The sequence below is a fragment of the Bactrocera latifrons genome, unplaced genomic scaffold (assembly GCF_001853355.1).
Source record: "Bactrocera latifrons isolate USDA-ARS-PBARC rearing strain unplaced genomic scaffold, ASM185335v1 scaffold_375, whole genome shotgun sequence".
Classification (NCBI taxonomy): Eukaryota; Metazoa; Arthropoda; class Insecta; order Diptera; family Tephritidae; genus Bactrocera; species Bactrocera latifrons.
This window is the reverse complement of record NW_017537018.1, coordinates 24,079-47,626: the sequence shown is the minus strand read 5'-3', so window position 1 is coordinate 47,626 and position 23,548 is coordinate 24,079. Positions and strand designations below refer to the sequence as shown.

General features: G+C 36.3%; 2 protein-coding genes across 4 annotated transcripts; one reads left to right on the top strand and one right to left on the bottom strand.

Annotated features, from left to right (window-relative positions):
• Positions 1 to 149: 149 nt before the first annotated feature.
• LOC108972073 lies at positions 150 to 14,379 on the bottom strand. Of its 3 annotated transcripts, none has more exons than XM_018938544.1 (2): positions 14,131 to 14,379; positions 150 to 599 (listed from the first exon to the last, which is right to left on the bottom strand). In XM_018938544.1, exons 1-2 carry the CDS (start codon positions 14,297 to 14,299, stop codon positions 538 to 540), a joined length of 231 nt encoding a protein of 76 aa, XP_018794089.1. In that variant the 5' UTR covers positions 14,300 to 14,379; the 3' UTR covers positions 150 to 537. The 3 variants fall into 3 exon arrangements, with proteins under 3 accessions (XP_018794089.1, XP_018794085.1, XP_018794088.1); XM_018938540.1 differs by having other exon boundaries at positions 14,135 to 14,379; XM_018938543.1 differs by having other exon boundaries at positions 382 to 599; positions 14,183 to 14,372.
• A 3,817-nt stretch (positions 14,380 to 18,196) lies between these two features.
• LOC108972069 (myb-related transcription factor, partner of profilin-like) lies at positions 18,197 to 21,345 on the top strand. Its single transcript, XM_018938537.1, has 3 exons — positions 18,197 to 18,261; positions 20,811 to 20,928; positions 20,991 to 21,345. Exons 1-3 carry the CDS (start codon positions 18,197 to 18,199, stop codon positions 21,312 to 21,314), a joined length of 507 nt encoding a protein of 168 aa, XP_018794082.1. The 3' UTR covers positions 21,315 to 21,345.
• The last annotated feature ends 2,203 nt before the right edge of the window (positions 21,346 to 23,548 follow it).

Here is a 23,548-nt window from a genome sequence, read left to right as displayed (position 1 = left end):
TCGGCCGATAGCCCATGATGCTAGTGCTGCGTATTTTCTTAAGTTTGTATAATAATTGTATTATTATGTAAGCTTTTATAAAATAAAATAAAAAAAATAAAAAATAAAATAACCAAGTTTTATACTGAAAATAAATAGAGAATCATATGTATGTTTCACTTGTCCATGATGATAAATACATTTTTTATTAAGTTATTAATTAAGTGAAGTTTAGATAAATCAATAAGTACACATGTACAATTAGATATTAAAATCAATAAGGTATAAGAGTATATTTAGATAATACATCAATTGTGTTATTAGCGTAATTAACAAAATCACCTACGTTCAAGGTATTCGAATCACATGTCAACAAATTTTCCATATAATATAAAAATTTAATACGACTTCGAAACTGCATTCTTTGATTTATTTATTAATAAAAATATGCAAACGCTTCTGTTTTCATGACAAATATATCAAGTTTTCCATTTTTACAAAACACTTTAAATAATTCCACCGTTATTAATGTATTCCATTTCAACCTGGTCAATAGGTTTACGTGCATACCGATTTGGCAACTCCCAGTCTTCGATAGCTGTACTGCGAGTAGCACTCTCCTATAAAAAACGAAAAATATAAAATCAACGAAAGGGACGAATTGTATTATATTCTTAACCCTATATTTTATAACAGAAAGCTCAACTGATTCTATTTACTTTGACATTTAACTAAAGCATAGCATCCCCTGCGGATAAGTTCTCCGGATTAATAATATATATATGACTTATGGTTTTTTAGATATTTTTGCTTGAAGTCCAAAATATCCATAATTTAAAGTATGTAATTTTGCAATTTCTAAAAAATTTTACTTTTATATTTTTCATTTCAATATCCACTAACACTAAAAGTCTTTGCCAAATAAGACAAAAATAAACAAGATTATACCACATATATAGAACAGGTTCAAGTTACCGGAATTCGCTCGTGTTTTATTCGGACAACGGCTATTATTTCCGCGATCTAACCCGGTTTGGATCGGTAAGTAGTAAGTTAATATAACCCTAAATTTCAAGTTTACCCGAGTAATATTTCGTAAAAAGTTAAGTTCAGCCATATAGTCTCTGAAACTTTTAAACACATTTTCCTCGAAGCCGTGTTTTATGTGTAGGTTGTCAAGATTACTCGTGAATTTCTCAACCGATCATAATATAAAGGTATTGACAGCTCTTAAAGGAAGAAAAAAAATTCACCAAAACTTTAATTTTTTTATAAAAACGTCTGCCAAAACCACAATTTTCACTTTTTTGGTTTCCTTCGTTCAATTTATGTTTTATTTTTAGTGAATGTTTACTTTTGATGATCCTATAAGTTTTGCTGTCATCGCTGTAGGGGTACGGTTTTGTATATTCTCTTTTGAATAATTCCCAAAACCTTTGTAAAACATGTATTTGTCTTTGGAATAGAAAAAACTTATAATAAAATATTTTATATTAAAAATTTAAAAATTTTTGCTCTACGAAACCTATGCAAGCTGCTTCGACCTACTGTGCCGTTTTCGCTACACAGCAGTATGACTCCCAGTCTCATCCGTTTCTGTCAACACTCTCCTTTTAATCTTTGTGTGAGGATTATTAGGCATTATATGGTAATTCACAAATCCTGTAAGATGCATCTCCTGCTCAGGATTGTGGTAATCCGACGTCTGGAGTGGAGTTTCGTACGTTGACCCTTACTGTAGAAGTCTGCTCGCGCAACTACTTACCGTTGCATTGCCTAACAAACAATACCATCGTGTGACAAGCGCTCATCGGGTACTGCAACTGAAACAACCTCTACCTGTATACGACTCTCTTACTCTCAGGGCAACTACTTTTTTACCGCGATTAAACTGTTGCAATTCAATGGCAACAGACTCCAGAGCAAGACCGAGGAGATATTCGATTTTGTGAGAAAGGAAGGCATCATATCGATAACGGTCCAAGAAACCAAGCTAAACAGCTGCTGAGATGTTCGGAGTCCTGCCGATTCTAAACATTTCGTAACTTCAACGCGCAACATGATCTTTGTCATTCCTACCTGCCAAATGATCAGAGAGGTATGAGGCTAGTTAAACATATTGACAATTCAAATAAGCTAGCGCATAACGCTAACCGCCTCTTTGCATGCCTATGAATCCCACTCGTTTAACATGACAACTAACTTCAGCCTTATCGTCGAAATTTGGGTTAGATAACCGCTACAATCGCAACAACAGCAACAACTGAAAGTTCCTGTACATCAGCATACGCACAATTCTTTATTTTTGTTTGTTTGCAAAAAAACATAGGTAAGGTAATCGTTATTTGTGGGTAAATTTTAAAAGAAGTTTTCCAGATTAAGAATATATTGTATATAGACACAGGAGACTAACAGTTTTCAAAACATTCACAGTTAAATTTGCATTACATAACGCGCAAATAGTTTTAAATTGTAATTATTGGTTTTCGTCGGATGAAGTCATGTGTAGAAGCTCATGCAAGTGAGGAAAGTTCAATGAGCGCCATTCACTTGATAGTGGCCAGAAAAGATACTTTTACATATGTATGTTCGACTTAAGCAGTTCACGACTTCCGGCCTTTGACCAAGTATCTTGTGGGTAGTTAAAAATCATCCGTTTGAAAACGAGCTAAAGTGAGAATGCAAAACAAACAAAAGGACAATGTAATCAAAAATATCTTCTATGAGCGCTTGGAGAGCTGCGCCGCCACGATGTCAAAATTATGCTTCGCAAATTTAACGCCAGGGTGGGCAAAGAAAGTATCTTTGGCACAAAGGTCGGTAATTTCAGCCGCCAGGATGATTCCAAGTGGGTTTAGGCTGATCGAGTTCGCCTGAGCCCAAAAAATGGTTAACTATAGTACTAGATTCCAGCATAGAAAAATTCATATAACTGCATGGCTGTCTCCGGATCGAAAAGCAAGCAACCAAATCGATCATGTTGTTAAACACACTGCCTACATTGCAACGTTGCAATCGACCACAACACGTAGGGGATAGAATAGATACTGACATTGAGCAATATCAAAGGGACCCTCCTATCCGTGGAATAACAAGGCGACTTCTTCAACCTACAGTTGAGCTTCCATACGGTTCTGGACTGGTGGCCAGGGGTTCGACCCCATACGTACATCATATACGCACAACAAACATACAAATCTAGCCCGAATTTCCAACTAACCGCCTTCGCCGCTTAAATGGTTCACGCGCAAACAACCCTAACTATTCGGTGTTCCGACTAGTGGAGATCACACCATTAACATCTAATCGTCCATCAATCCAGCTAATCCCCATAGAACCCAGATCCCTAATGTCATCGGGCACTCCGCAATTAAATGCGACCTACTTTATAGTCCCGCCCCCCAAAAACACCCTGACGTATCCGATAGGTGGCTCTGATGCAAAAGTGCATTCAGAGGCCCATGCCCCGTAAACAGGAAACCCAGACTCAGACAAAATCTGAAGTCTGGGTTATCCTCAACGAACCCAACGTCTCGAATGTACTCATACGTCACTCAGCCGTTAGGACTATTGTCCCAACGCTCTTGCCATCTACGCCTAACCCTATCACCTAGGAGCCTCTTGCTCCCTAGATACCCCTCCCTCTCCACATCATCGTCGGAAATCCAATCGTTCCGCAGCAATGACACACTCAAACCCCTTCTTAACCTGAATGCAACAGCACGCTGTATGACAATCAGGTCAAGAGGGGAGCACCTAATAAAACCTGCATCCCATCCGTTGAGACGGTGCGACATACAAGCAAACAAGCAAGCATCATACAACGCTGGATTGAGAGGAGTTTTTGAGACTCCCAGACAGTCGTGGCTGCCTCCCACCATACAGGGGCTCCGTATGTGGCGCAGGCCACAAACAAGCCACGATATATGGTGCGGATAGCACGACGTCCGAGACCCCATCGCTCCTCAAAATGCGGCGTATTTTGCCTATGGTTGCCTGCAGTCACTCCTTCACATACGCCAAGTGTGGAGTAAAACACATCCTTTCACTCATGCTGAACCCCAGATATTTGACTTGCGTCGCATATCTGATGCTGACCCCATTCACACGGACAAACGGTGGACGAACCATTGACAATCTGCCCTTAAGCAGCATTGTCACCGTTTTTTCCCTCGATATGTCCACCCCCACACCTACACCCCAAGTATTCACGATCTCTAAGAGATCTCCTNTGACAATCTGCCCTTAAGCAGCATTGTCACCGTTTTTTCCCTCGATATGTCCACCCCCACACCTACACCCCAAGTATTCACGATCTCTAAGAGATCTCCTACCGCCCGTTCTAAGTCAGACCGCGAGCGACCGTCGACCATAAGGATGTCGTCCGCATACGTACAACACTTACAGAGAGGCTCGATCTGCCCAAGCAGAGTGTCCATCATATATGGACCGCAGATTGAACCCTGCGGGCAGCTACGAACCACTCCAATCTCCACACTCCCATTCATGCCGACAAGAAAGGCCTTTCTGTCCGAAAAATAACTCCGCCAAAGAGTAATTTCGGGACAGCCAAGCTCCTTCAGCCGTTGCACCACTCGATCCCAGCTTAGATAGTCAAACGCCCTCTTGAAGTCAACAAATATGCCAAGGGCATACTTGTTGACATTCTCCCTAACGACATCCTGAACATAAAACCAAGCATCCTCTATGCCGCGTCCTTTCCGAAACCCAAACTGCCTGTCCGAGCATATAGCCCGCTTTAGCTCCTGAAGCCGTTCCACCATGACTCTTTCCAGCACTTTTCTAAGTACTGGAAGGAGACTGATGCCCCCATAAGATCGAGGATCGCTCCTGATCTTATCGGGGGACTTCAGGAGAGGAACAACCCTAGCATTTTGCCACTCGCGTGGAAAGTATCCCTCACAAACGCACTAATTATAAATGGCCTCCAGGTATTCCGGAATGAACTTCCACAAGCTTTTACACTTCTCTCCGTTAAAATCATCAAAACCTGGGGACCGTTTAGACCTAACCAGTGTAAAGGCGTACCCCAACTCCCCATCATCTAATGGAGGAGCAGGCACCCTTTGTGCTTGAGGTACTTGCTCCTCCTACCTAAGAAAGAACGCACCTACAAGAACCGCCGCACACTCTCTCCACGACGATAACTGACGCGAAGAGAGGTGACATCCTCCCTCCTACGACCCCGGCAGATCCTATAGACCTGACCCCAGTGGTCGTTCCTATTCTCTCTCACAAAACTCCTCCAATCTTAATCTTTAACTTTAGCTAGCATCTCCTTATACCCCCTATCCGCACAACTAAATTCATGCCTAAGCTGGGAGAGCCTATCAGTCGGGCGCGTTGACACCTTCGCCTCAATCGCCTGACAGTCCTCCTCTTCGAGGTTAGCTCACTCGTCCACCATTTAATTTTGCTAACTCTAGAACATTCATACCTACCAAAAAACCCTATCATTCATCCCCCCCAAACTACCTCATAGAGACGAGCAATTTGCTCGTCCACCCCCAACTCCTCAAAAACCCTAAGAGGTATTCCCATCGCCGCAATGGACTCTCATAAGGCAAGGGAGAGGATTGAGGGGTAACTATAATTAGAATCAAATTATGATCACTCAATCCCCACCCTCCCTTAACCTCCCATCTAACACTGAATCGCTTCTCAGCCTTATGGCTAAGAACGAAGTGTAGTGACACTGTTGACACTCATAACTTCGAAATCGTAGATAATTTCGTCTATCTTGAAAACAACCAACAGCGTCAGCCTCGAAAACCAACGCAGAATATCTCTTGCCAACAGTTGCTCTCTCTCGTCCAGATTGATATTTTTGGAAAGCAGCCTAAGCCCGTTAATGCTTAAAGTAATTCGACGATAACTATTTCTTTGAAGTGGGGCAGAAAGCCACTTATGTGGAAAGTAGTTGAATGCGAATTAACTATAAACGCCCCGGTGTTAATAGCTCCACCGTGTTCTCCATAGGCGTCCTAAGGAGAGGATAATTTTTTTAAAATCCAGACGAAGGCTGCTAATACAGAAAGTAATAATGTTATGAAGGATATAACCCATCCTTTAGTACTTATTTTTCATTAACCATTTGCTTCTTGTTATGATAACACTTATTTGATTATTTGAAACCTCTTGTTAAAGGTTGGTATCCAGCCCTCAAGTAATTGCTCAAGAAAAAAAAAAACATTATTTCTCAAGTAATTTTGACAGTTGGTTACGCATTGTGAATTATCCTCATTAGAAGAGCAAGAGAGAATAAGCAACGAAAATAAGCTTTGTGCGTATTATGGACATATGTATGTATTTGTGAATTAACATACATGTTCTCATTGCGATTTAGGGAATATTATTGATGATTTGTAAATTTTATACAACATTTCAAAATAAAATATACTTCATAATGAATAGCGAAAGATGTCAGTTGCAAACAGACTTAAACAACCTAGTTTCTTGGTGTGTTAGAAATGACATGCCATTGAACCCTAAAAAATTTAAAACGATGTGCTTTTCACGTAGATCTGTAGACTTTACTTCATACGTAATACCAAACTTTAGGTTGGAGCAAGTATGCAGTTTTCTTGACTTGGGAGTAACTATGGACCCCAAACTCAATTTTAATCTTCACACATCTTCCAAGTTTTTAAAGCTAAAGGTGCTCTTGATTTTGTTAAACGTTGGTCTAAAGAATTTAGACATCCGCTTACCACGAAAATTCTTTTTACATCTTTGGTGAGGCYTWTATTAGAGTATGCTTCCGTGGTATGGAACCCTTGTTATCAAGTTCATTCTGAGAAAATAGAGTCCGTTCAAAAAAAATTTTTACTTTTTGCCTTAAATCATTTACACTGGGATTCCAATTTAAATCTTCCCCCTTACATTAACCGTTTAAAACTTATAATATCCCTACACTCGCTAGTCGTAGGGAAATGCTTGGTATAATATTTCTTGTAAAACTCATCAATGGGTCAGTCTGTAGCCCATCTCTCTTGTCTGATATTAATTTTAACATTCCCGCTCGCTCTACCAGGCAGTTTAGACCTTTACTTTTAAAATTTTCTAGAACAAATTTCGAGTTAAACGAACCATTCCGCCGTATATGTCACGATTTTAATTCTCATTCCAGCACATTTGATCTAACAGATTCTCTCTTTACCATTAAGAAAATTATTTTATCTACTCTTAACAAGTAACATTTAAAAATTATAAGCTTTAATCTAATTCTTAATTTTGGCTGTTGAAATTTTTTTTTCTGTAGCTGCTCAGCTTAAGATTACTTTGAATTTCGTTCAAGTAACAAGTGTTGATTTGATGTTAAAAATTAGTACTAGATTAATTTAGAGCTGCAGACTAGCACAAGTAAAATTATCGCAGGAAAGTTTCTTGACCGTTTCTTAAGCGTTTTTTTATATGAAGTTTTTACATTTCTTGAGAGCGGGATACTAAGCTTAATGTGTAAGTAAGTCAAATTTAATAAACAAGTTACAGGAGTGTCCACGTTATAAAGAAATTATTTTTTTTCTAACTTTTTTGACTTTATTTTAAAAACTAGATAAAAAAAAAACGTACATTGAGTTCAATAAATAATAATTAAACATAAAATTTAACATATTTTAAATATATATTTGTGTATGTTTTAGAAAACTATGCATCTATTTCAGTTTGCTTTCATTTTGATAGGGATATATTTCGTTCTAATATTTTAACTTTAAAAACTCTAGCAGCAAAGTAGGTTGATGTGCTGATACATAAAGAATGTTTTATAAAGCCTGGGAAGATTATAGTTTTCAGTGCACTCATCTTCCCTTTTACTTGAAGAAGTTCCTGGGAAAATGTGTTTTACTTCCTCAACACGTTTTTAAAAATATCTTCATGGGAATCACCTACCTGTTCATGTATATCTATCGATTTTTCCATATTTTCCATAACTATGACCGGTACTTATTCATTTCTAATTTGTTCAGGATGGTTGTGATTTATCAAACGTTTATAATTCAGATCTTCTTGTGGTAGACATTCCAGAAAATCAAGGCAAAGAAAATTCAGCACATTCAGCATTTTCTTATCATAAGAGGGTCTAAATGGTGCAAGGAAAAAACCAACGACAGAATAGCATCCAAAATAAAAAGTATTTCCGACAATTCGTAGAGCGGTTTTATGTATTTCTGTCTTTAGGTTTGGTGGCAAAAATTTCAAGCCAATATTTTATATAAAAATTGAAAACAAAAGTTTTAAGTAAGTCTTAATTTTAACTCAATTCCCATCTGAAAGAATCTGTAATTTCGAATTCTTCACATTTTTATCTGCCAAATAAGGTTTATCGTTATTGTCAACGAGTTTTTAACGAGCTTAAAGAGCTAAGGTGCAATTGGGTGCCCAATTCTTGGGTAAAGTGCACTTACAACAGCGCCGGTGAAAGACCCCATTTTGATGACGACCACAGCAAAAGTATTAGAGATTACGATTTAAGGGATGGCACCCAGAAGATCACGTGCATTAATTGGGAAGGTGCCATTGCCTAGCTATTTGATGTCTTTGTAAGAGTAAATGTACTGGTTGTGGGATTCCCGTGCATTAATTGGGAAGGTGCCATTGCCTAGCTATTTGATGTCCTTGTAAGAGTAAATGTACTCGTTGTGGGATTCTTGATGGTAGAGACTTCGTCCCGAGTCCTGGCATTCTCTCCGGTGGATGACTGGACCACGATGTCTAAATTGTGCTTGGACGATTTTAACGTCAGAATGGACAAAGGAGACATATTTGGCTGATCGACTTCACAGGGACACAAAATATGGTTGGCCTTCACGCTGAACAAAATTTGGCTAGAAAATGTGGGATCTTCTTGAAATTTTTCAAAAGCCCATACAACGAAGCGATGCCGCTTGCGATGGTCGAGTGACTTCAGTTCTTGCACAAGCTGTATTTACACTTTCGTATTAAGATCTCGTCGTTCCATACGTCAGTCCGGATTGCTGCGAACGACGCCGAATCGACATCGTGTACACACTCAACTACTGCTGTTATATTTTCTTCACTGTATGCTGGACGTGGGCTATTCGGTCAAACATTATCCAATAATGAATGGTGGGTTTCAAGATGGGTGAGCAAATAGTACGCTCAGTGGGCCGATTATGTTGACCATAAGTTGAGCGTTGACCGTTAGTTTTTCCTCGCGATAGTACGTTTGCATTGGTCGATGTTATTTCTTCTTTGCGCCACACTTAACATAGTCGTATACAGAAGTACATTTCGTCGCATTTGTATATAAATTGCACCAACATACCAGGTTGTTCAATAAGTTTTGTCGTTCGATAAGATAGGGATAGTCCATTTATATGAACGTATGTGAAGTTTCAATTCAATCTGTCAAATCATTCTTTGTTTACAAGCCATTTAGTGTCGCAATGTCATAGTATTTTTTACAATGGAAAAAATATAATATCGTTCAGTAATAAAATTCTTATTTTTGGAAGGTGGAGAAATAAAAGAAAAACACGAACGAATTTTAAAAGTGTATAATGATTGCTCACCTATAATTAGAACAGCATAAAGATGAGTTGCTGAATGTAAACATAGTCGAATAATCGAATTAAGGACGTCCAAAACGCGTATTAACACTAGAAATAAAAGCCAAAATACATGATATGGTTTTGGAAGATCGTCGGTTGACTGAAAGCGATTTAGTAGAGGCTCTACGCATCTCATTAGGAAGTGTGAGCCATATCTTAAGTGAAATTTAGGGTTTTAGAAAGCTGTGTGCACAATGGATGCCGCATTCGCTAAGAATGGAACAAAAACACGTTCGACTGCGAATTCCTCAGAAACATTTTAAAGAAGATAAAGTGGATTCTATTTGTCGTTTCATCACTATGGATGGGACTGGAGTCTATCATCATGATCCTAAATAAAAACAAGAGAATAAAGAGTGGTGTGTGAACCTGGAGTTCGTGTCCAGAAATCGGCAAAGAAGGTTATGGCATCGGTTTTTGGATGCGGCAGGAATTTTGTTTGTGGATTACTCGCAAACTAATAAAACAATTAATTATTGCAACCTTTTGGACCAGTTGAAGGAAAAAATTCGTGAAGAAAGACCCGGTTTGCTGAAGAAAAAAATCCTTTTTCTTTTCTTCAGGACAATGCACCGTGTCAAAAGAGCATCCATGAATTAAAATTCGAATTGTTGGAGCCTCCAGCGACATCCATTTGTTTCCAGAACTCAAAAAACTTATGCGTTGCAGTCATTTTTCATCAAATAGGGAGGTCATAATGGCTATTGAAACGTATTTTGCAGACCATCCGAATTCTCTCTTCAGGGATGAGATCCAGAGATTGGAGGATCGTTGGAGTTTTTTGAAATTGCAAGTATTGTTTGTGGGGAAAAAATACATTGATGTAGAAATAACATTCATTTTATTTAGTTGAGTGCATTGTGCGTAAGTTATTTTATTGAACAAAATTATTCCAAGGTCAACTTTATGCCAATTGGTTGAATAGACAGTATCAGCAACAACACGAAATAGAAAGTGATTGGTTCTTTCCCGTTTTCGTTACATGCGGTTGTTTTATTGCAACTTCTAATGAAAATTTTATTGATAATGTTCATTTTATTTTGGTGAGTTAGAAATACTATAAATTGAAATTCAGTTCCTTGCGAAATTCGTTTAAATTAAATAATGCCTAGTTTTGATTCCTTTCATATTGGTTTTATGAACTTGGTTTGTAGCCATTGTTTAAAAATAGCGTCATATGCGCCCAGATAGTTCATGGCCTTAACTAAACACCACCTTGTGAGGGAACGAGAAGAGAATTAAATAAGGGGTTCCGCAGAGGGGTGTCCTCTCCTCGCTATTGCTTAGCTTCTATAGTACGAAACCCCCGAAGCCACCATAGGGAGTTTCTATAACCTCATATGCTGTTGATTGCACGATATTGATGTCGAGCAATGAAATCGATGGTATGTGTTCAAAGCTATCTCTCCGAACTTTCTCGCTTGCTCTCTGCAGGGAACTTAACACTTTCCCCCATTAAATCCACAACGAAAATATTTACAAAGTGGACGGAGTGCAGACTTGACCTTAATATTGCAATCGATGGCGTCAAGATTTTGGCTGTCAATAATCCTACGATTTTAGGTTGACTTTTGACAGTCTGTCTTTTCACTTCTCATACGACCGCGATTATTGCCAAAATACAGAGTCGTAACAAAATCCTCAAGTCGCTAGCCGGCAGCACAAGGGGAAAGAAAAAAGAAACGTTGTGGGCATCTTACAAGGCAATCGGCCAGCCGGTCCTTAACTACGTACCAATAAGGCCGCCTGGATGAAATGAAGGGCAGACGTCAGTATACTGCACTCCAGACTACGACAGGATGCCTCTTGTCCTATGTTTATCGAGAGAGAAAAAAAGCAGTTGTGTATCGCAAAAAAAAATTTTTTTATTAGTCGCAACTGCGGTGTGCCAAGTTTTTTATGGGTAAAACTCTATTTTTGCGTGAGGCCCTCGACCGCGCTTCAAACAATACCCATCACTCCAACACGGTGGTGTATCAAGTTTTTTCTCAAGTCGGCATTCGGCAGCACTTTAAATAAATAGTTTTAGTCGTCTAACACCGGGGTGTATCAAGGGTTTTTTCGCGTAAAATTCCGTTTTGTTAATCTATCTTTCTATTTTATTTTTATTAGTTTGTAAAATATGTTAGTATGGTAACACTGATTATTTGACAGTTTATAAGTCTTTTATTATTGTTAAATAAATTGAATTCATGGGTAGAAATTCACGCCAGTGAGAAAAGTTCTCTGATCGCCATCCACTTGGGAGTGGCCAGAAACGATCCTTTTACATATGGCTCAAGCGGCTCACGACTTCCGGTATCTATCCAAGTATCCTCTGGGTAGTCTAGGAACATCGGTTTGAAGGCGAGCTAACGTGAGAAGGCGAAACATTCCGTCCGCAAAGTAGTCCTCGGATGAGTGAACCCCTTTTGATGACGTCCATGTCAAACGAATTAAGGACTAAGAATTTGAGGGCGTGCACCTGGAATGTCGGGTCCCTTAATTGTGAAGGTGCCGCTTCCCAGCTGGTGGATGTCCTAGTGAAAATAAGGCTGACATCACCACTATCCAAGAAATGCGATGGACGGGACAAGGAATGAGACAAGTAGGTCCTTGTGGCGTTTACTACAGTGGCCATATAAAAGACCGCAAACTTGGTGTGGGATTCGTGGTGGGAGAGACTTCGTCGCCGAGTACTATCATTCAATCCGGTGAATGAACGTCTAGCCACAATACGCATAAAATCGAGGTTGTTCAACATATCGCTGATTTGCGCCCACCTAGCGATAGAAGAGAAGGACGATGTGGCCAAAGATGCCTTCCAAAAAAAGGGAGACTCCACAATTTGCGCCAACTACCGTGGGATAAGTCCATTAGGATTTCCATCACTTATTGTTCTTTGTACACTCACTTTTTGACGCCAGATATAAGAAGTATTTTGTGATTACTGTTCACAGCATTCGTTGTTGTAAGAATTTCGTTTGTTTTTCATCAATTTGAAGAGTATTAAAAATCATTTTGATAAATATAAATTGTTATTATTTAACAAAACCGGAAATAGGCACAATTCCGATTTCTTTGGAGCCGCGATCCGAAGGTAGCATTAGAAAGAGGAAGTCCTCCTGATATGATTCGCGTAGTTCTTCTTTCTGCACTAAAAAAATTACCGCAAACACTTATTTAACGAGATATTCAACTCTAAAGTTCGAACATTCCCAAAATTCAAACATTTCAAAAAGCTATTTCACTACTTTTAACACACCTTATGCACAATTTTCAGTTCAAGTTAATTTAGTTATACTCTAAACATTTAAACAAATTCAAAATTTACACTTTTTGCAGTTTTATAAGTAAGAAGTTTCTATTTTAAAAATCACTTTTTACACTCTTAATGAGCATCATTTACAATTATATTAATTTATTTAACAATTATAGGGAAATGGAGCGTTGCCATATGATAGTAAGCGATTCGCTGAAATTTCTCTTTTTCGCTATAATGGAATATCTCCTAAACTAAGCGTTTGTGGTACCTATAACCCTATTTATTTTTTAATCAGGAGGACTTTCTCTTTCCAACGGTACCTTCAGATCGCGGCGCCAAAGAAATCGGAATTGTGCCTTTGCTTAAATTAAGTATTTTATTTTTTACACAAATTTCACTATATGCACAATGACATATGTAAGTGTTCCGTGTTGTCAAATAATAAGTATTACCCTATCTACACATTATATAATTATATAATGTAATCGGAATCGGAATCGTAAACGAAAATAAAACAAGTAAAGTAATAAGCAAACCTTATACACTCCAGATCAAGAATATATATACAGATAGTTGCTGCTGACTTATGGTTTTTGAGATTATGATGTCATAACTAAATTCATTTTCGTGTGATGAGTAATGTAAAATCTTTCAGAATTCTCATTATTTTAATAAATCCCGGTGTTGAATCGGGCAAAAAGAAGTGCAACGCAAAAAAACTGAGCACGCCCAGGTGTTGGTCCGCCTGAGGGTTATTTTTTTTGAAGCGCGGCCGCAAACGCAAAAAGGAGTTCAACGCATAAGAATTGAGCACGCCCAGGTCCGACCGAGGATTATTCTTTTGAAGCGCGGCCGAAGGAATTCTATGCTGAAAACCAATGTGTTATATATTTCGTGTCCTTGGGGTTTGTATTTGTTTTCTTTTATTCTTCTGTAAAATATGAACGTAAGGTAGCACTTGTTATTAGTTAGAATGCAACGCTTTTGTTATATTACGAACAAAAATAAATGAACAAAAGTTAAATGTTGAATAAAACTTATTTTTGCACTATTTAATATAAAATAAATGGTTAGAAACGATTTAGTGAAGTTTTAGTGGATGTAAAAGTTAAAAAAATAAACATAAAATTCATTATAAATGGGAAAAACACGCATCTTAAATAGTTGAAGTTTTGAACTTTAAATGCAACTATCTGAAAAATTATAAATCAGCGGCAACTATATATATATATATTTTCTTAATCTAGAGGACCTTCTCTATCCGTACATACCCATTTTAACCCCGAAATCCGGGGATGCAATTCTAAAATTTACCCACTCTTTTGATGCTGTCATTATTACACAACCACTCTTTTCTGCAACTTACAGTAGACACTGACGACAGACGTTCTGTACGGTCCATACGCGCATGTCCACCTTTTCGAAACTTAATGAGTGAAACGCGAGGCTTAACAGCAAATGCAATTATGCTTAAACGTACCATTCCGTCAGACAAATAGAAAACAAATTGAAAAACAACAAGCGCTATGAAATATCATAATAGAGATAACCGATATCCATCGATGTACGAAACATCGATGTAAATTTAATGTGGACAAGAAGTGCATCGATGTTTTTATTGGATGATAAATAGAGGAAGGGGTTTCTTTTGCTCTTGCAAGATTGCAGATTGCAAAATTCATATACCAAAATATACAAGGGGACGAGAGCACCCTTTGCAGAATGTAGTGATATATGAACGGCTGAGTCCGTCAATTTATTGTATATTGTGAATTTGGCACACCTTCCGCATTTATTCTTAACAAATACACTGTAAAAAATTTTAATACCTTCCTTCACAATTTAAACTCAAAATATGTATTTAAGTAAAATGACAGTTAGCGCAAGGTTGGGCACGATTCCGATTACTTTGGCGTAGGAATAAAAAAACCGAATTGCCGTTGAAATGGGGTACGTACGGATAGGGGAGCTCCTCCAGGGGAGGAATATCTAAAAATAATATAAAAATAACTTTATATTTTTAAAAATATTTACGATTAAAAGTTCAAAAATTGTCACTAATAACACAAGGTATTTCTCTATCTTCCATTAAATTTATTCACGTTTTTCACTCTGCATATTTAAATATACCCTCTAAACATTGAAATAAGTTCACATTTCAATTTTATTTTCTAATATTTCACCTAAATTTATTAACTTAAAAATCACTTAGCGCACTCGGCGTTGCAAAGGTTAGATTGTTTACAATTATGAGGAAAACGAGCGTTGCCACAGCTTAAACACCAAATATGTAGGATTCTTAACCATTTTTCTGTTTGTGTTTTTTTTTTGCGTGATTCTTTTTTCTATATTAATTACAATAAAAAATACTTTCCAACATTTTTAAGTTATAATTGAGTTGTGAACACTTTTTCCATCTACATATGTATATGTATAATATGTGATTTATATTTAATAAACACAAATAACTAAAACTCTGTGATAATATTATAAAATTTATATTATATCGAGATTACTGAAGTACTTTCGCGTAGTACTCCTTTCTGTGTTGGTGGCCTTCGGCCGCGCTCTAAAAAAATAACCCAGGTCAAGCGAATACCCGGGATGACTTAAGTACTTTCGCTTAACCCCAAAGGAGGAATTTCCAAAAATAATATGAAAATAAACATATATTTTTTAAAATATTCAAAATGTTGCACTCTATGTTTCACTAAATTTTTTCAAGTTTTGTTACACGTATATTTAAATATACACCGCAAGCATTGAAATATGTTCATATTTCACATTTATTTTGTAATTTTTCATCTAAATTTAGTAATTTAAAAATACTTATCAAATTTATGGCTGATAAGTTTAGAGTGTTTATATTTATGAGTGTTTATATCTACCACACCTTAAAAACCAAAAGTGAAGTATTTTTCAGCGTTTCACTGCGTTTTCTTTGTTTTTACTTTCGGGTGACTTTTTCTTCTTTATTAATTATACAAAACGATTAAGAAGATTTTTAAAGCTAAAATTTAATCCGTGAACACTTTTCATACATATACATGTGGCTGATTCTATCAATTTATTGTGAATGATTATTATGCATGGCTATTGTAAATTGACGGATCTTCTGCATACATTTTTAACAAAAAACCTGTAACAAATCTTTATAATTTAAGTAGAAATTATAAAATCTATTTAAAACTTGCCTTCCTCAACAATTTAACGACGTAATATGTCTTTATGTAAAATGATAGCTAAAACAGGGTTCCAATTATATTTTTGCGTGACACTGCACGAAAATATACATGAGCTTTGGTCTGACATATTTTACAGCCCTTGCAAATAATTTTCTGCGTGGGTTTGTTGTTGTGCCGGTGCACAAAGAAGAAATCTATGCAGTTCTTACACCGTGCAAGTGTTTTGCAAGAGCAACCGAATAGGGGTACCTATTGTTTTGTATTTTAGGTAACGACACGCATATTTTTATATTTAAAATTTGAGTTTTGAATATAAAGTAGTTATATTTTTTGGTTATCATGCACTCATATTGAAACAAGTTTTGAGTTTTCGTACGGTACTTGTATACTTTACACTTTATTACGTAATATTTTTATATAATATTACTTAATATTACTAATACATGTATATAATATTACTTATTTGCTTAATAAATTTAAAAACGAAAATATCCTTATACATGAATAGAGGAATTTATGCGAAAAAAAGGAATTTCAACGAATTTCCTTATTATCACATGGCAGTGCTCAATTTCGTCGTAATTTTTGGTAAACAAATGAGGTTCAAACGAGTGTAAAATGTAATTTTTAAAATAAATATTTTTTAGGTAAAAAACCTGCTAGAAGTGTAAAATGTTGATTTATTTAAAAGTTTATAGTGAAATTTAATTAATTTGGAGTGAAAAATGTGAATAAAGTGTGTTTAATGTGGTGAAATAGCTAATTCAAATGTTCGAATTTTTTAATTTTAAGGTCGAATATCTCGTAAACTAAGCGTTTGCGGTACCTATCTATATATATATTTTAATGATAAGGACTTCCTCTTTCCAACGGTACCTTCAAATCGCTGTGCTAAAGAAATCGGAATTGTGCCCAAGGTTGCAATTATTTTTTTACGTTTCATTGCAAAAACATAAAAATGGGTTATGTTCTGACATATTTCACAGCCCTTCTAAATATTTTTCTGCGTGTGTTGTTGTGCCGTTGCTTAAGGTGGAAAAATCTGCAACTGATTTACCTTACAAGGGTTTTGTAAGATGTAGAAACTCATCTTAGGGATTTCTGTAAAACTCTTGCACGTATTGTACGAATTCTAGAGTTTTCCAATTAGTGCAGCGACACAATAAAAAAACACATGCAGGAAAATGTTCTTTGTAAAATATGTTAGACCACACCTTATTTCATGCAATGACAAGTAAAAATATTAATGCAACCCTGTACCAGCTGTTATTTTACATAAGAACAATTTCACCGTTATTTTTTATGAGGAAAAAAGTTTTTAAACAGATTTATAATTGGTATTTAAATTATACAGACTTGTAAAACTTTTTTGTTAAGAATAAATGCTGAAGGTGTGCCAATTCACAATAACAATGCACAATAGTCATTTACAATAAATTGACCGAATCAGCCGTTCATATATCACTAGATACTGCAATGGGTGCTCTCGTGCCCTTTTATATTTTTGTATACGATTTCTGCTATCTGCAATCTTTCAAGAGCAAGAGAATCCCCCTCCTCTATTTATCTATCCAATACAGGCATCGATGCAATTCGTGCAATGGCACGTAAAATTAAATTTGCAACCATGTATTGCACCGTTTAGTTGTTAAGGAAGATAAGTTTTAAAATAGTTTTTATACTTTTGCATTTTGTGTCATCGTGCAATCTGGAAAGAGCAAGAGAATCCCTCTATTGAAACATTTCCTGCTGCTTATAACCCCGACAGATGGCAGCGTTAAACCGGATTATCTGCATTTTTCGGGATTAATTCAGGAGTTACCACAGCTAACTCCTTTGCTGAATCCAAACATAACTCTCAAAATTTAGGGAGTTTGTGGGATTTTCTTTGGCAACATTGTTAGTAATTGACAGCTGTATTCTATTGTGAATGAAAAATAAGAACAGTGACAGCCATTTTACGTTTAAATGTAAACAAAGATATTTTGAAAAGCGACGATTAAAGATAAAAAGTAAGTAATTTTAGTATTTTGCATTGTCTTCTAAACGAAAATTGTTATCTTTGTTTTAATTCAAAGCGTTCAGGGTGGACTTTAGAAAATGAGTTGGAGCTGCTGGAAAAGTGGGAGGCACGTTCCCATGACCTCCGGCGTGCAAAGCGAAATGCCCATATATATAATGAGATTTCGCATGAAATGGCACAAAAATTCACCGCCGATGAAATTAACTGCAAAGTGAAAAATTTTACAAAGAAATACAGGTGAGTTTTTTCAATAATTAATTCCTCTTTTAACACATTAATAACTCTACTTTCCAGTCGTTCGGTGTTCGTGGTTGTGTACTTTTGATTTCTTTCATATCGTGCGCACATATACGTACTCGCTGCATACCTTCTCGTTACTTAGTGTACGGGCAATTTAACCTAGCTTTGACATTTTGTGCTTCAATTCGTTACACTTTCCACGTGTTTTTTATACTTTTAATTATAAAGTTAAACCCCCAATTTAATCGGGTAAGATCATAAACTCTTTCGCAATGCCCCCTGGGGCCAACAAGCTGGGGGATAATAGGTTTGATCCTAATCCCATTGCACTATTATCCCCGGGTCCTAAAAACAGGAGAAAAAGCCAGAAAATTCAACGCTGGAATTCTTCCCGGAATTACATATTTCTAAGAAGGATGATGCCAAGTAGCTCGTAATCAAACTTCTTCTTTTCTTTACTTCTTTTGGTAAAGAAACCAAAAATCTCTGACAAATTTTTACAAACCAAAAATCTTCCCGGAGCTGGTGCTGTTGATATATCTCTTCACAACTCTCTGAACTCAGTAAAGGGTACAATTAACGCTCCATTTATCTGTCAGCTTGCTGATGGCGAAATAATTGATGGTCTAAAAGATCAAGGTGTATCCGATGTTTATAAATTTACGAAGCTAAACAATGGTAATCGTGTACCTACTGGTGCTTTATTATTAACTTTTGATAAATATACTTTACCTAGTCGTATTGAAGTTGCCTGGTGTACCCTCGATATCCGTCCCTACTATCCTAATCCCATGCGCCTGCACGATTTGTCAGTTGCTGGGTCATACTGCTAAGCGATGTAATAAGACCCCATCTTGTGCTATCTGCAACCTACCCCCAAATCATACCCCTCCCACTGAATGCTCTAGAGTCAAATGTGCTAACTGCGATGGTGAACACCCTTCTTCGTTTAACGCCTGTCCAAAACTTGTCCAGTCTAAAGAAATACTTAAAATTAAAACTATCCACAAATGTTCGATGCGTGAAGCCATCAATTTATACAAATCTCAAATGCCTTCTACTCCCTCACCATTCTCCTATGCTAATGTAACTGCTTCCAACAACAATACTCACTCAAAAAAATACATCAACATCGAAAAAAATTCAAACACTAATAATTCTAATGACAACATTAAAGCTACAACTTCAAACAATAATTCTTCATCCCCTACCAACATACACTCAATCCATTCTCCCTCGGTCTCTTCCCTACACAATTCTCCCTCTCCATCCTTCTCACCCCTTTTAACAACTACTTCTCCTACCACTATAACCCGTTCCACAACTTCACCTGTACCCTCCTGCCATTCACAATCACATACCCAAGTATCCATAGATACATAATTCTAGATATTAAATTCCAATTAAAACTTACATTTTTCATACATATCAACTCCTCTCAAGGCAATCTACTATATCTACAGGATATAGCTGTAGAATTTTTCTCGTCAATCTCTTCTGATTATAATTTCTCCTCTGAATACTCGTCTAATAAGCACTCTTTAGTATTATTAAATGAAACACATATTGCAAACAATCTTTTCCTTGATTTTGTAAAAGCGTTTGATCTCTTTGGCATACATCTAGTTTTAAGACAATTAATCAAATGGAAGGTTGGTCCCCGTATATTTAGTTTTGTTAAATCCTTTCTCTCTAAACGTAAAATCAAAGTTCTTATTTCTGGCACATCTTCACCGACTCTTCCTTTGGATAACGGCACTCCTCAGGGATCACCGCTATCAGTTATTCTGTTCACCATAGCGTTTAATGAAATCAGCTCTATCCTTTCTTCCTTCCCTCTTATTCAGCATCAATTATATGCTGATGATCTCCTTCTATTTTCAAAATCTTCTGACCTTAGTTCTATATCCTTTACCTTTGAAAAAATCCTTTTTCAACTATCCCTATGGTCCCTTCCCGCAGGCGCATCAATATCGTACTTAAAATCCAGTTTACTCCACATTTGTAAAAAACATAATTGTCATTTTCCACCGATTTCATTCAACAATGTAAATATTTCATGTTCTCCTACACTTAWGTTTCTTGGATTAATTCTAGATAGTAAATATGCATTCAAACAACATTGTCGATATATTAGAAATATAATTACTAAAAATTCAAATACTGTTAAATACCTAGCATGCAAGCGTTCGCTCATTGGCCCATCTTTGCTAATTAAGGTTGTCAAGGCACTCRTACTCTCYGTCATCAATTACGCTTTTGTATGAGAATTTTGTCCAACACTGAAAGATAAGAGAGATTCCACTTCAACACAGACCCGATTTCCCTCCTTTCTAACGCTACGAAAAAAAAAGAAAAAATAAAAACCATCTATCGTTTTCTTAAAGAATGTGATCTATTGAGGAGAATTTAAACCAACACATTTATTCAACGGACAGCCGATAGCCTCTGAAGCTAGCGCTGCATGTTTTAGGTTGTACATATGTTATTAACATTGTATAAGCTTTTATAAATAAATAAAAAAATAAAAAAAACTCTACTTTCAGAGAGGAGAAAACAAAAATTGGCCCTTCTGGGGATAGTCCTTCGCCTTGGAAGCATTATAATGCTGTGCATCGCATAGTAGGGTGCACTGCCGTTAATTCGGCTTTGAGGCTTTCCGAGGTAAAAAACTAATTTATTTTATTTATATAAATACATGCATTTATAAAGTTCATTCTTTTTAGAATTCAACATTAACCCAATTGTTGCCGCCATTCGACCCATCATTATCACCTCCGTCCCCATCGCCATCATGTCCGCTGTCACCTTCGTTGCCGTCACCATCACCAGCATGTCCGATGCCGTCACCATCACCTTCACCTGCAACAAGAAAGCGTAATCTTAGCGCCGAGTTGTTAAAGGTTTTAAATAAGCAAACTGACATATTGGAAAGGGTTGCGGATGAAACAAAGCACGTTTCAGAGGAAATAATTCAGACTGTTCGACAGCACAGTAATTTATCCGGAAGATTTTTAACCCTTATGGAGAAAATCGCAGAGAAGCTTTAAGTTTAAAATAATTTTATCGTTTTTTTCTCGTTTAAAATGTTTTGTTATCCAAAAAAAAAAAATTAAATTAAATAATTTTATCGTTTTTTTCTAGTCCTAAACCATTATTTAATGAAATGTTTTGTTATTTTCTAGTCTTAAAACATTACATTATGTAACAAAAAATGAATTTAAATAAAAAAGGATCTCTTTAAAAATTGGATGTTTGTAATTATGTGTAGTAATATTTGTTTTCTGCTACTCCATACATCTATACTCACGAAAACTCAGAGTTATTGCGCATCTAATAGCCGATGCTGTTACATCATTTTCCCCAGCTCTTGTAGTGTGATGTGGTTGAATTTCTGTAATTATATCTGCAGCATCTTGGATCCAAGAAGAAGGAATTTCATCATTTTCAATGTTTAGAAAATTTTGCAAAATACAGCATGCATATATAATAACGTTTATGTTTTTTGGATCTACCGGTAAACTTCTGCCAATTTTTCTAAATCGGGCTTGTAGTTGACCAAAAGCATTCTCTATAACTCTACGACATTTGGATAAACGATATTTAAATATTTTTTTAACACTGGTTGATTTGGTGAGTATGGAAAGGCTTCATCATATAACGCGACAATCGCCAATAAGTAATACGGGGACGTTAAGATCTCCAATCATTTTGATGCTCTGAGCAAAAATATTAGCGGTTTCATGAAATTTCTTTAAGGAACTACCTTCAAAAATGTAAGAATCGTTATTTCTTCCAGTTGACCCAACATGTATATATGTAAATTTTGATCTATAAAATAGTGAAAGGATTTATATAAATATTTACAATAAGTATATGAAATTTACCTATAGTCGCCACTTGCCAGCAGAACAACCGAATACCACCCCTTATAATTGTAATAATCGATCGCATCTTCCTTTTTCGGCTGAACCTCAATGTGGGAGCCATCTATTGCTCCAAAACATTGCGGAAAACCAAGGTGTGCAAAACCTTGTACATTTCGCTCTACTTCTTCTGTGTTTGGGGGATAGGAATTGATGCAATCCGATAAATTTGTGCACACAGCTTTGCAAAAATCCACAATTATTTCCCCAACTGTGGTGCGTCCTACGCGAAATAAACTTGCTACAGTTCTGTATTCCTCTGAAGAACCTAACGCATACAATGCAATAGCCACTCTTTTCTGAAGTGGAATTCAAAGTCGCATGTTGTTGTTGGACTTTCCGATTTCCTTAACCTTTTCACATACTTTGTGAAAAACTTCTTTATTTACACGAAAGCTTTCTTTAAATCAGATGTCATCCATCTTTCTTCGTACTCCCAAAAAGTGCCATTGCGGTCCTTTTATTAATAACATATATAAATGAAGGGTATAAAATATTAATATCCAATATACAATATATTAAACTCACAAATTTCCAGGCACGTCTTTCCCTTATTTCTGAAAACGCCACTTTGGTACTACTTTCCAGTATCGCTTTTGACAATTCATTCATCAATTTAATCTTTTGAAGCAGTTTTAATAGTAATGTATTTATACTTTTGTTTAACAAATTGTGGTTTTGCACCATCTGTGCGCCTAACAATCGCAATGCTTGTCTTCTATCCATTTTTGTTTAATCAAATTGAAATGTTATTAATCCAATCCACCAATCAGCTGTTCGCTAACTCGCATTGCTGGTGTCTGTCACCTATAAATTTGGATCTGATTAAGTACGCAGAGAAAAGGCGATACACATTTTTCAAGAAGAAGAATTAATAACAGAAGCTGCAAAATCCGCAACACTTCAGTTAATTTTAGCTTTTCAACAAGTAGGCATGGAAAATATGATACGAGACTTTAGCATTGGCTTCTTTTTCTCTCAAACGCGTTCCTTGATTATTTGACATTAATGTGAAATGAAATTTCATTGAACTGTGCGAATATATTTTGGCAAAATAAATGTTTATGTAAATTAATTAATGATTTTGCATTTTACCATTTATATATGTATGCATTTTCAAAGTGTTTAATTTAGTGTTTTGTATAATTTATTAAACACCCAATCTAATGTTTTTCAGCAGTGGCATCGATGACAAATGTTATAAAAAATGCGAGTTTTGACAGCTCTCTCTCGAATCAAAGAGTCTCGTATCATATTATCCATGAAGTAGGCTTTTATGGGATTGTCTATATGGATCCCCCTTCCAGAAAAAAGAAAAACTCAATAAAAAAAGACTTAGACTTAAACAACCCAACGCT